Genomic DNA, 12,956 nt, shown 5'->3' on the forward strand with positions numbered 1-12,956 from the left:
ATGTTTGTGTAACAAGCTGTCAATTTATTATTTAGATTTTAAAAGTTAGATCTAGCGCCAACACGCACCACGGTCCGATTATCTCTGACACAATCCGCAAAATTAATTCTTTGAAAATTGCTCGCTCTTTACGTAGGGCACCTAGGATGTTCCCGTTTGGTGAGCGTTCAAATGGAAGGGTGTTTGTACTGTGTGTAAAAGCCTGACAGTATCTGTGATGGTTTGCGGGAGGCTTACTGTGCCTTTAACGGAAGGTCCACTTGAAAAACAGAAAGCACGTGCACCACGTTTGACGAACAATGACATGTACTCGTCATAATCCCTATCGCAGCATCTAGTGTAGTGGCTGTCGCGCAGATGTATTTTGCCCTTTAGGAATGTGCGTGCACGTAGCACACAGTCTGAGTATCGAGTCCCTGGGGAGAGGTAGCGACATCCATCAGCAAGACTTAGTTAGGTACAACCTTGCAGTCTGACCTCCCTAACGATACTGATTATGTTGTCACCATGGTAATCTGTACCATCTATTCATATGTTTAACGTACACGACCTTCGTTTTATCTGCGAATGTTCATGAAACATGTACTGACCTCAATGGGATAAGGGATAAGAGAAAGTAACCAACTGGGTGGGAGCCAGCTAGCCGCGGTGATGGATTGGTTGAAATTGAAACGTTGTTATTTCAACGAGTCAGACCTCCCGGTTTGTTTTCACCCGTTTGGGTGGCACCCACTTACGCCTCGTGCGCCTCAGCCCTGGACACCCTTATAGTCTTACCCCACGTAAAAGCCTGTCCAGATATGAGACAGTGAGTCCATTTATTACACCCCCGGTATAGGGGTGTGTATAGGTTTCGGTCGATGTGTTTGTTTGTTTGTTTGTTTGTTTGTTTGTGTGTTTGTGTTCGCATATAGATCTCAAGAATGAACGGACCGATCGTCACCAAACTTGGTGAACAGGTTCTATACATTCCTGAGACGGTCCTTACAAAAATTGGGACCAGTCAAACACACGGTTAGGGAGTTATTGGTGGATTAAAATTATACAAGGACTTATAGAGGGACATCTTAATGGTCAAAGGGAAATAACCATTCTCACTCAGTCACTGCCACCAACTGAGAAGGTTATTTCCCTTTGACGGGGGTGTTTTTCCTACCTCGGAGGAATTTCTTGTTTGCACTGGAATGAGTGTGCATTCAAAGATAAAGACCTTTCCATGTAAATATATAGTCATTTACAGCCCAACAGATCTGTCCGTGGGATACAAACAGTCATCCACTTGCGCAGGTATCAAATCTCAACAATACAGCTTCTTCATCTGCATAGTGAGAATTTATTAATGAATTAATTTGAAATAGGTGTCTGTTCCGAGCACACCCACACACATACACACACACACACACACACACACACACACACACACACACACACACACACACACACACACACATACATACATACACACGCACACACACGCACACACACACACACACACACACACACACACACACACACACACACACACACACACACACACACACACACACACACACACCTTAGTTTTAAGCCTAAATAGCACACTTTCAATAAGTAATATCATTTGTTCAGAAATTGAAAGCACTTCATAATAGGGTGGATTAGAAGATGGATCACACAGGCAGAAGGGCACTTTAAGTACACTACATCCTCACTGTCCCATTCGCGTGGTCAGTTCGTGCATGCACATATTCCCTGGTGTTTCACCAGAGGTCACAATACGGTCGTGATCCTCCAAACACGCCAACCACTAAATATCTGCAGTTGTGTCCCTTGGTGGCACTCTTCTGGTACGAAAGCCAACAATGTTCCACGAATCTATTCAGCTAATGAAGTAGCTCCTTTGTTTAATTAATTAAGCGGGTGGATTTAGCTTGCTGAAGTAGGTGCATAATGTTCATGAAATAGCTCGGGCTTTCCCTACCCACACAGGGCACGCAAGCACGAAGGCATGGATTCAATCTCTCACAATGCTGTCATACTGACACAGACAGATATACAGACATCCAGACCGACAAATATAGAGAGTCACAGAAATCTATACTGACATATATACGGATACATACATGCATACACGCACAGACAGACATCCTTACGGACACAGATATACAGACACCCAGGCACACTTATATACAGACAGAAACATATACAGACACAGACATCTATAAAGACAAGGACATACAGACATCCATACAGACACACAAAGTCAACACACATAGACAGACACATACGTATAGACATCCATAGAGACACATACATACATACGTAAATACAGACAGACAGAAGGACAGACACAAGTGAGCCGACAGAGACGGACATACAGACTCTGGAAGACAACATACGAATACAGATATAGACAGAGAGGTACATACATAGACAGAAAGACGTAGACATGGACACAGGCACACAGACAGACACACATACAGATAGACAGACATACATACAGATAGATAGACAGACAGACAGACACGCTGGACAGATACAGACGATCAAATTGCCACTGTTGGACACACCCAGGCACAGGAAAAGACAGACGATGAGAGAGAGACACATATGCACAGAGACGAAGGTAAACAGACAGAAGAAGACAGAGAGCGTGCGTGGGGCTGTGTGTCTGCCTCCGTATGTCACTTCACAATGGAGCGATTTGAGACAGTTTTGTCGGTGGATAAATTCACTTCGAGAAACGACGCCGACTAAACAAAGAAAGTCGTCTCTTCTTGATGCTCTCTTCCACAAGAAAATCTCTGACGTCAAAAGCAAAACAAAGCGAAATAAAGTTCAGGTCAGAATAAAAACAAAAACAAACAAGAAAGGGGAAGTTATTGAAAATATTAATGTAGCCTATGACAAAGAAAACAACACACTACAATCACGGTACTTCGACCCACAGGTCTTTGAAGTACGTGGACAGATAGGCAAACACTTAAATACACAGATAATTAACCTTGGCTTCCCAGAAAGTGTTTCTGTTTCCAGTCTCAAGAAATGACTCTTATTCGAGAACATGACGTCATGCGACTAATGGCGTAGTCACGCAGCATTCTGTCACTTCATCTGCATTGTCTCCCGAAGAATTTGACAAAGAAGTTCGAGGACAAAGTTTGTCTCGATGATGTCGTCAAATCAACCGAAGGAAATTACTCGTGAGGTCACCGCCAGGACTTGCATGTATCATATGAGAGGCGCAGTGGCGTGGTGGTAAGACGTCGGCCTCCTAATCGGGAGGTAGTGAGTTCGAATCCCGGTCGCTGCCGCCTGGTGCGTTAAGAGTGGAGATTTTTCCGATCTCCCAGGTCAACTTATGTGCAGAGCTGCTAGTGACTTAACCCCCTTCGTGTGCACACGCAAGCACAAGACCAAGTGCGCACGGAAAAGATCCTGTAATCCATGTCGGAGTTCGGTGGGTTATGGAAACACGAAAATACCCAGCATGCCTGCTCAACGAAAGCGGAGAGAAGCTGACTATGCTCTCAGAGTATAGTGTGGGGAACGAATACGAATACGAATACGAATACTTTATTATCTCATACAGAGAAATTTCAGTGTGGTGCACATTAAAAGACAAAACAAATAATAAGACAACAGATAAAAATACCATACGAAGCATGGGCAAACGAGCTCACACGTAACCAGAAAATTCTGGAATGCTGAAGAAGAAGGAGAAGAAGGTATCATATATCATTAAGCGAATCCATTTTCGGGAAGCAACTCTGACGCAGGATGATTGTGACCATTGAGATTCTGCCAATGATTACCGACGGCTTTTCTCCCAATGATTTCCGAGGTGTTATTTTACTCATTCTGGAAGCGACCAGGTGTGACGTCATGAACCGGATGACTAAGAAACAGATAAAACCCACGGTGATTGACCAAAATGAAAAGGCTCCTGAAAATGGACAAGATGTTTGTAACTCCCCTAAGTTTTGGGAGAGGTATAGGAATACCTTTTAACGTACAAAACACTCAGACACAATCAACCACTCTTACTCTAATCACTGACTCCACACCCAGGCAACATTCAAACCAAAGTTTATTATTTACACACACGACACCACCGCATTCACATTCACATCCAATCACAATCGCTCAAAATCAAAGATAGATGAAGAAGGAAGAATTATCTTAAAGTTTAACAAAACAAAATGGCTATGAGAATTTATAACTTGATACTAAAAGAACTGTAAATATCCCTAAATATTACCACCTACCACCTTAATTCCCTGATCCCGAAAAATCAAGAAGTCTCTTTATAAATCTATCTCAACTCAAAATCCGCTTATCTTCACCTACAGTAATCAATTAACCCCGTTATTTATTAACTAACTATTATTTCTAACTTACATTTACACTAATACCTCGTGATAGGGACTACCAACGTTTCTGCTACACTGCCTTCAACCTTGATGCAAAAGATCAACGCCAAACGCAGCTACACATGAAACCAGTAAGCCCAGCCACCAGTAATACTAATTAATTTAACTTTAAATAACAAAACCCTCAATTCTCTTCCACTTATTTCAACACAATAAATGGTACGAACATTAATTCATCAATAACACATTCACATTAATCCACCACGTAACAACCTTACTTCATAACAACAAATTACCATATCACTACATACTTTTCTCTTCGTGCGTAATGATCACGACGTTTCACAACCAAGTCCAGTTCACATCTCGCCGATCCACAAAATCAACGTCGCTCAAAGAAAACAATAAAGACACTCCAGATTAGTCCCGTTGAAATGTAAATAACCAGGCCTGGTACTAAGTTAATAACCTAATATTTAATTAATAGTCAATTTCTACCTAGTTTCCTCTAACACTTGCAAAATCTCTATGTCTTTAATGTGTTTAAACTCACTTATAGGTCACAATGCTTATTGAAGCCACAGCTGCATAACTCAAGGCACACAGATGCCATAATATATTCTTGTGCACAGACTGCTCGTGGCAATAGAATGCCAGCACCTTCCACCACTTTACCCACTGACGGTGGGCCACCTCACCTCCACAGCTCACACTTGCGACACACCGGTGGTCAAACACCCCACCAACTAACACGCCTTCCTCCCGGGTATAGAGCCGGAAGCTTCTTGCACCCGGAACCTCATGCTGTCCCCTGTGTCGTTCGTCTCTCCTGGCTTGGACTCTCCCACAGCCCCGCTTCTATGCTTGAACGCTGTCGTAGGAACAAAAGCCAAGTATAACTACTTGTTCCTCCAACAATACTTAATTATCTCCCCTTATCCACCAAGTCCATAAATTGACTCTAACAACAATATTTCCCTCGTTTGACTTCCCATAATTTCCATAATTACCTACTTAATTAACCACCCTGGCCATCTCATCAAAGTTACTATTTAACTTTAACCAACATCATTATCAAAATACCAGAGTCCCAACATGACCAATTATGTAATAATTCTTACACTTTCCACTCACTTAAATACCTAATTACAGCCTTTACTTTTATACAATTGTAAATACACCATCATCAATATAAATGTTCAAAGTATTTACAACTCCCATTTCACCAAATCAAAACAACATGGCTGCCCCCATAATAAACAATTCCTATTCCATTATTTGACCCAACCATTTACAAGCAGCCCCTTCACAACAACGCCACTTCCCTCACCCCTTATGAATTTAAGTCATATTACATAGTGGCACCTCGTTCTTCCCTCTTTCTCTACCCGTGCTGACGTCACATATTTACAACCAACCCCCCCGTCTTCTGTCTTGACGGTGAACTCCCGTTTACACCTCCCGTACCTCGTGTTCACTTTTCCGTACTTGCACCTACTACACGACTCATTCTCTGGAGTTAACGCTCTCTACCTTAAATTCACCCTCCATAAAATAAATCCTTCCCACACATAAGTTCACTCGCAGCAACTGCTGACACCTCTTTTCTTCTCTCCACCAGCCTACTCGCTCTCCACACTTCTTGCACAATAAAAAACTGTCCACCCCCTTTCCCTCGTTTCCCATTTCCCCCTCTCCCCTTTCTACCCCCGACACCCAACACATAAAATGACACCAACCAAGGAAACTAAAAAACTAAACCTCTCTCATACACAAACACTACCGAACCAACAAATTTTGACCCTGAGCACGGAAGGAGAGAAAAACTACAGAATTTCAACACACCTTGCCGTTCGAGGACTGACCACCCGTAGAACCCTTGAAGCCACACCAAGACAGCTGGAACACAACTTGTCTCCGGGGTTGTATAAAACAACAACACGCCGGTCGGCCGGATAGAGCATTCACATCAACCATCCGTTCTCTTCACAGTTTTACACAGCAGTGACCTTCGAGCCTGTGACTCGTTCACGCACCACGCAACCCCACGTGCGTGAATACACTCCCGCGATTGGCTGTCCATATCCACGGACACACACCGAGTCACTGTATAGGCACCCATCTGAGCCAAAACCGCACGAAACCCAGCTCATGCACGAATTACCAAATAAGTCATGGCTGGACTTGGGCAGAGTTTGTGACAAACCCCCCACCCAAGTACAAAACACCCTGTATTGAACCAAAAACCACACACCTCTGACCAATGCCAGGAATCCTAACACGTGTAATCAAACCACAACTCCCCCTGAACTAAAACACTACACAACTCTACTGACATCCATGGACTTGCAACATGATCCAGCCCACCAAAATCAGTCCATTTTGATGGTTCAATGCTTCCCACATCTGGCTACTCTTCCGAGCGACTGAGCAAGTCGGCCCCCACGTTGTCTCTTCCAGGAATCGCCTGGATGGTATACATGTAGGGTTGCAGAGCCAACGCCCACCGCATCAACCTCTTGTTGGTCGCCTTCAAACCCTCCAGATACTCCAAGGGTTTGTGGTCGGACTGGATGCAGAGAGGTTTTCCGTAGAGGTACGGCCAAACTTCCGCACTCCCCAGACCACGGCCCAGCACTCGCGCTCGATGGTACTGTAGTTACGCTCCGCTGGCAGCAACTTTTTGCTCGCACAGGCCACCATCTGCATCCCGTTTCCCTGGTCTTGGAGTAGCACCGCCCAAGCGGCACCTTGGCAACTCGTCCCTTCGGCGTGACTTTTTGGCATCGGTCGCAGGACTGACAGTATCGTCGCACGTCTCCGCACAGGCCTGGCCAATAAAAATCTGCCCATAGACGTTCGCGGGTCTTCTTGGTTCCCAGATGTCCTGCCATGGGTGTGTCGTGGGCGAACTTGAGTAGTCCTTTCCTCAAGGATCTGGGAACGCATATTTGTGAACACTCCAATTTCTTCTCCCGATAAACCCTCTTGAGTATTCCACGAGACATCTTGAACTCCACCATGCCCTTTCCTGCTTGTATCGGTTTCCCTTCCTTGGCCAGTCGTTTTGCGCGCCCGAGTGTTTCATCTTCTTGTTGCAAGACTTTCAGCTGATCCGGAGTCACTTGCAGCCCTTCAATCTGCACCACCACCACCGGTTTCACCGGCCGTGTACCTGCTTCAGCCTGTGCTCTGGTTGTCACTGCCGCACACAACGCCCGTCTGGGATACATCGATACTTCCACCCAGTCTCCGCTCGTAAGCTGGGCCAGGTTTCCCAGAAAAATGTCAGGCCTGATGTTGTCGTTCACGATGGCAAGAATCCTCTCACAGATGTACGGCGATTCTACGTCAACCCATGCTAAGGGATACGTCTTTGTGCAGTCTAAGTCGGCAAACTCTACGTGCACTGTCCCGCTGGTGTAATCCTCAGGCCTAACAAATGCAGCCTTTACCATGGTCTTGTCTGCCCCTGAATCACGTAGACTGATTGCGTCTCTCCCGTTAACCTTGCACCTTCCCATCGGCCGAAATGGAATTTTCTCGCAGTCTTTGCACAACGGCTCTGACGGCTCGGAAGATCTCGTCTGGTCATCTTGCTCGGTCGTCATGCAGGCGTTCGCGGTACACTCCCTGGCAATGTGTCCCGTCTTATTGCACCTATGACATATCACCCGATTGTTGTATTCCCGATTCCAGTTCGTCTTTTTGTTCCTGCTGCCCTCTACTGGCCTCACTTGGCCCTCTGACTGCTCTGCCTGTTCCTCCGATCCCCCTCCGGTCTTGGTACTCCCGTTGCTTGTAGTCTTCTTTTTCTTTTCCTCATCGTCCATTTGGGCCCCGATGTTACGTTTTGCGTTGAACAATCTGGCGTCCCGTTTTGATTCCAAGTGAGTGAACGCTAACACCGCCGCTTCCTTGGCTGTAGCTGGCTTTTTATCGCTGACGTACTGGAACAGCTCACCCCGGAAATTTGACATCAACTGTTCTCTCAGGATCAGGTCATACAGCCGGTCATAATCTCCCGCACACTGTGACATCGCTATCCATTGATCCAACAGGGTCTGCAGCCGACGACTAAACTGTACAAAGTTCTCGTCCCCTTGCTTTGTGATGTTTCTGAATTCCCGGCGATAGTGTTCTGGAGTATGATGGAACTCTTCTAACAGCGCAACCTTGAGCATATCGTAGTCGCTGGCATCCTCGGGAGTCATCCGTAGATATGCTCTCTCTGCGCGACCCTTCAATTGGTCTGCTAATCGACCTGCCCATGTCGCCCTGCTCCACCTGTGTGTTGTCGCTGTTCGCTCGAAGTGGAGGAGGTAGTCGTCAATGTTGACAGAGTCATCACAGAAGGACATCTTTACCCGGTATTTGTCAAAACTCGGTTCTCTCTCAGTCCCCCCTGTGCGCAGAGCTAACTCCTCTTTCCACCTCGCCTCACTTGCTTGCAGTTCCTCTTCCCGTATGCGACGCTCCTCCTGGCGTCGCTCTGCCTCATCTCTGCGCCGGACTTCTTCCTCTTGTCGTCGTGCTTCTTCTTTCCTTTCTTGGAACTCCCGTTCCTCTTTACGTCGGGCTTCTTCTTTCCTTTCTTGGAACTCCCGTTCCTCTCTCCTTTGGGCCGCCTCATCCCTGCGTCGGGCTTCTTCTTCCTGGCGTCGAGCTTCTTCTTTCTTCTCCTGAAGTTCTCGTTCCTCTTTACGTCGGGCTTCTTCTTCTTGGCGTCTGGCCTCTATCTCTTCCCTACGCTGGGCTGCTTCTGCTTGGCGTCGAGCTTCTTCTTTCTTCTCCTGAAGTTCTCGTTCCTCTTTGCGTTGTCGCCGCTCTTCCTTCCGCAACTTCGCCTGCGCCACTCTCTCCTCGACGATGGCCGCCTCCCTGCGCACTTGGGCCATCACAAACTGGGCCAACGTCGCCCCTTGCAAACCCAAGCTTTCACCCTGACTACGGAACCGTGCTAACTCCCTGTCTACCGACTCATCGTCAAACCCATTAGAACCTTGGACCATGATCGGCGACACTCCCCTTACAGCTTGGCCCTCACCGTACCCCATCGCCAAACGCTGCGCCCCAACAGACCTCGTCCCCAACACTCCTGGCGTCACCAAAGACCTCTCCATCCTCGGCGTGGAAACCGCACCCGGCATACCACCCGTAGCCAACAACGTCGCACCACCACTTGGTACAGTGAACCGAGGAGGGGTTACCACCAGGGATGCAGCCGCAGACGTCGCTGGAACCTTCTCCTCCATCCTAGCCGCCCGCCTCAACTGACGCTCATCCCGATCTGAATTCGACATCTCCTTGACAAACCAACCTCACCTTGACCCCAATTCCAAAATTGATCGCCCACAACAAACACGGACAGAATAATACAAAGCAACAACCACAATAGAACTTACCCAAACAGCTAGCTGACAACCTTGGTAGAGTGAGATCCGAGTGATCAGTTCGGACCCCAGGTGTGCTCAAACTCACTCGTTCTCTCTCCTTCCTCTACCGGGTCAAAATAGCCACCCAGGCTTAAAGCCTTTAAGTCGCCCGCCAACCGCCCACGCTAGTCCTCATTCATACCCTTTCACAACTGATTCACACGAGTCACGGCCCTTACTTCCCGATGCTATCTAAACCCTTCCTAATCCCCGAAATGAAACTCCTATCCCACCGCTGCCACCATTGTAACTCCCCTAAGTTTTGGGAGAGGTATAGGAATACCTTTTAACGTACAAAACACTCAGACACAATCAACCACTCTTACTCTAATCACTGACTCCACACCCAGGCAACATTCAAACCAAAGTTTATTATTTACACACACGACAACACCGCATTCACATTCACATCCAATCACAATCGCTCAAAATCAAAGATAGATGAAGAAGGAAGAATTATCTTAAAGTTTAACAAAACAAAATGGCTATGAGAATTTATAACTTGATACTAAAAGAACTGTAAATATCCCTAAATATTACCACCTACCACCTTAATTCCCTGATCCCGAAAAATCAAGAAGTCTCTTTATAAATCTATCTCAACTCAAAATCCGCTTATCTTCACCTACAGTAATCAATTAACCCCGTTATTTATTAACTAACTATTATTTCTAACTTACATTTACACTAATACCTCGTGATAGGGACTACCAACGTTTCTGCTACACTGCCTTCAACCTTGATGCAAAAGATCAACGCCAAACGCAGCTACACATGAAACCAGTAAGCCCAGCCACCAGTAATACTAATTAATTTAACTTTAAATAACAAAACCCTCAATTCTCTTCCACTTATTTCAACACAATAAATGGTACGAACATTAATTCATCAATAACACATTCACATTAATCCACCACGTAACAACCTTACTTCATAACAACAAATTACCATATCACTACATACTTTTCTCTTCGTGCGTAATGATCACGACGTTTCACAACCAAGTCCAGTTCACATCTCGCCGATCCACAAAATCAACGTCGCTCAAAGAAAACAATAAAGACACTCCAGATTAGTCCCGTTGAAATGTAAATAACCAGGCCTGGTACTAAGTTAATAACCTAATATTTAATTAATAGTCAATTTCTACCTAGTTTCCTCTAACACTTGCAAAATCTCTATGTCTTTAATGTGTTTAAACTCACTTATAGGTCACAATGCTTATTGAAGCCACAGCTGCATAACTCAAGGCACACAGATGCCATAATATATTCTTGTGCACAGACTGCTCGTGGCAATAGAATGCCAGCACCTTCCACCACTTTACCCACTGACGGTGGGCCACCTCACCTCCACAGCTCACACTTGCGACACACCGGTGGTCAAACACCCCACCAACTAACACGCCTTCCTCCCGGGTATAGAGCCGGAAGCTTCTTGCACCCGGAACCTCATGCTGTCCCCTGTGTCGTTCGTCTCTCCTGGCTTGGACTCTCCCACAGCCCCGCTTCTATGCTTGAACGCTGTCGTAGGAACAAAAGCCAAGTATAACTACTTGTTCCTCCAACAATACTTAATTATCTCCCCTTATCCACCAAGTCCATAAATTGACTCTAACAACAATATTTCCCTCGTTTGACTTCCCATAATTTCCATAATTACCTACTTAATTAACCACCCTGGCCATCTCATCAAAGTTACTATTTAACTTTAACCAACATCATTATCAAAATACCAGAGTCCCAACATGACCAATTATGTAATAATTCTTACACTTTCCACTCACTTAAATACCTAATTACAGCCTTTACTTTTATACAATTGTAAATACACCATCATCAATATAAATGTTCAAAGTATTTACAACTCCCATTTCACCAAATCAAAACAACATGGCTGCCCCCATAATAAACCATTCCTATTCCATTATTTGACCCAACCATTTACAAGCAGCCCCTTCACAACAACGCCACTTCCCTCACCCCTTATGAATTTAAGTCATATTACATAGTGGCACCTCGTTCTTCCCTCTTTCTCTACCCGTGCTGACGTCACATATTTACAACCAACCCCCCCGTCTTCTGTCTTGACGGTGAACTCCCGTTTACACCTCCCGTACCTCGTGTTCACTTTTCCGTACTTGCACCTACTACACGACTCATTCTCTGGAGTTAACGCTCTCTACCTTAAATTCACCCTCCATAAAATAAATCCTTCCCACACATAAGTTCACTCGCAGCAACTGCTGACACCTCTTTTCTTCTCTCCACCAGCCTACTCGCTCTCCACACTTCTTGCACAATAAAAAACTGCCACCCCCTTTCCCTCGTTTCCCATTCCCCCTCTCCCCTTTCTACCCCCGACACCCAACACATAAAATGACACCAACCAAGGAAACTAAAAAACTAAACCTCTCTCATACACAAACCTACCGAACCAACAAATTTTGACCCTGAGCACGGAAGGAGAGAAAAACTACAGAATTTCAACACACCTTGCCGTTCGAGGACTGACCACCCGTAGAACCCTTGAAGCCACACCAAGACAGCTGGAACACAACTTGTCTCCGGGGTTGTATAAAACAACAACACGCCGGTCGGCCGGATAGAGCATTCACATCAACCATCCGTTCTCTTCACAGTTTTACACAGCAGTGACCTTCGAGCCTGTGACTCGTTCACGCACCACGCAACCCCACGTGCGTGAATACACTCCCGCGATTGGCTGTCCATATCCACGGACACACACCGAGTCACTGTATAGGCACCCATCTGAGCCAAAACCGCACGAAACCCAGCTCATGCACGAATTACCAAATAAGTCATGGCTGGACTTGGGCAGAGTTTGTGACAATGTTCAATGATAAATAACATATAGGAAGGCCAAGATGGGTGAGTGACTCTTGTACAAAGGTCAAATCTACCCGCGTATTGACAAGAATACACATGTGCGCGTGAAGATGAATGTTATTTTCTTATGTATCAATTGGACATTGGATTTCTCTTCTTTGAGCCATATACATATGACGTCAGAGTCCGACAAAAAAAACACTCATATTTAGGCGGCCAGCCGAGACTGTAAGTGCATGTTTGCGTCCGTTCAATCGGAAAAAAATAATAGGAATTCTACCAGAATCGATCGATAAATAAATGTAATTTGTATTTTTGAC

At 45.5% G+C, this 12,956-nt stretch overlaps 1 protein-coding gene and 1 long non-coding RNA gene across 2 annotated transcripts; both read right to left on the reverse strand.

Annotated features, from left to right (window-relative positions):
• Positions 1-4,035: 4,035 nt before the first annotated feature.
• LOC138971271 (uncharacterized) lies at positions 4,036-9,464 on the reverse strand. The gene is made up of 2 exons (XM_070343980.1): positions 6,198-9,464; positions 4,036-5,223 (listed from the first exon to the last, which is right to left on the reverse strand). Exon 1 carries the CDS (start codon positions 9,407-9,409, stop codon positions 6,743-6,745), a length of 2,667 nt encoding a protein of 888 aa, XP_070200081.1. The 5' UTR covers positions 9,410-9,464; the 3' UTR covers positions 4,036-5,223; positions 6,198-6,742.
• A 675-nt stretch (positions 9,465-10,139) lies between these two features.
• On the reverse strand, positions 10,140-12,640 carry LOC138971272 (uncharacterized). Its single transcript, XR_011457208.1, has 2 exons — positions 12,282-12,640; positions 10,140-11,310 (listed from the first exon to the last, which is right to left on the reverse strand). It is a non-coding gene; the product is annotated as an uncharacterized lncRNA (long non-coding RNA).
• Between the last annotated feature and the right edge of the window lie 316 nt (positions 12,641-12,956).

Source organism: Littorina saxatilis, linkage group LG7 (assembly GCF_037325665.1).
Source record: "Littorina saxatilis isolate snail1 linkage group LG7, US_GU_Lsax_2.0, whole genome shotgun sequence".
In the NCBI taxonomy this organism is placed as follows: domain Eukaryota; kingdom Metazoa; phylum Mollusca; class Gastropoda; order Littorinimorpha; family Littorinidae; genus Littorina; species Littorina saxatilis.

Bases quoted from the DNA above. Each gene is read 5' to 3' on its own strand.
- LOC138971271 (XM_070343980.1), bottom strand. From the start codon at position 9,409: ATGGGGTACGGTGAGGGCCAAGCTGTAAGGGGAGTGTCGCCGATCATG.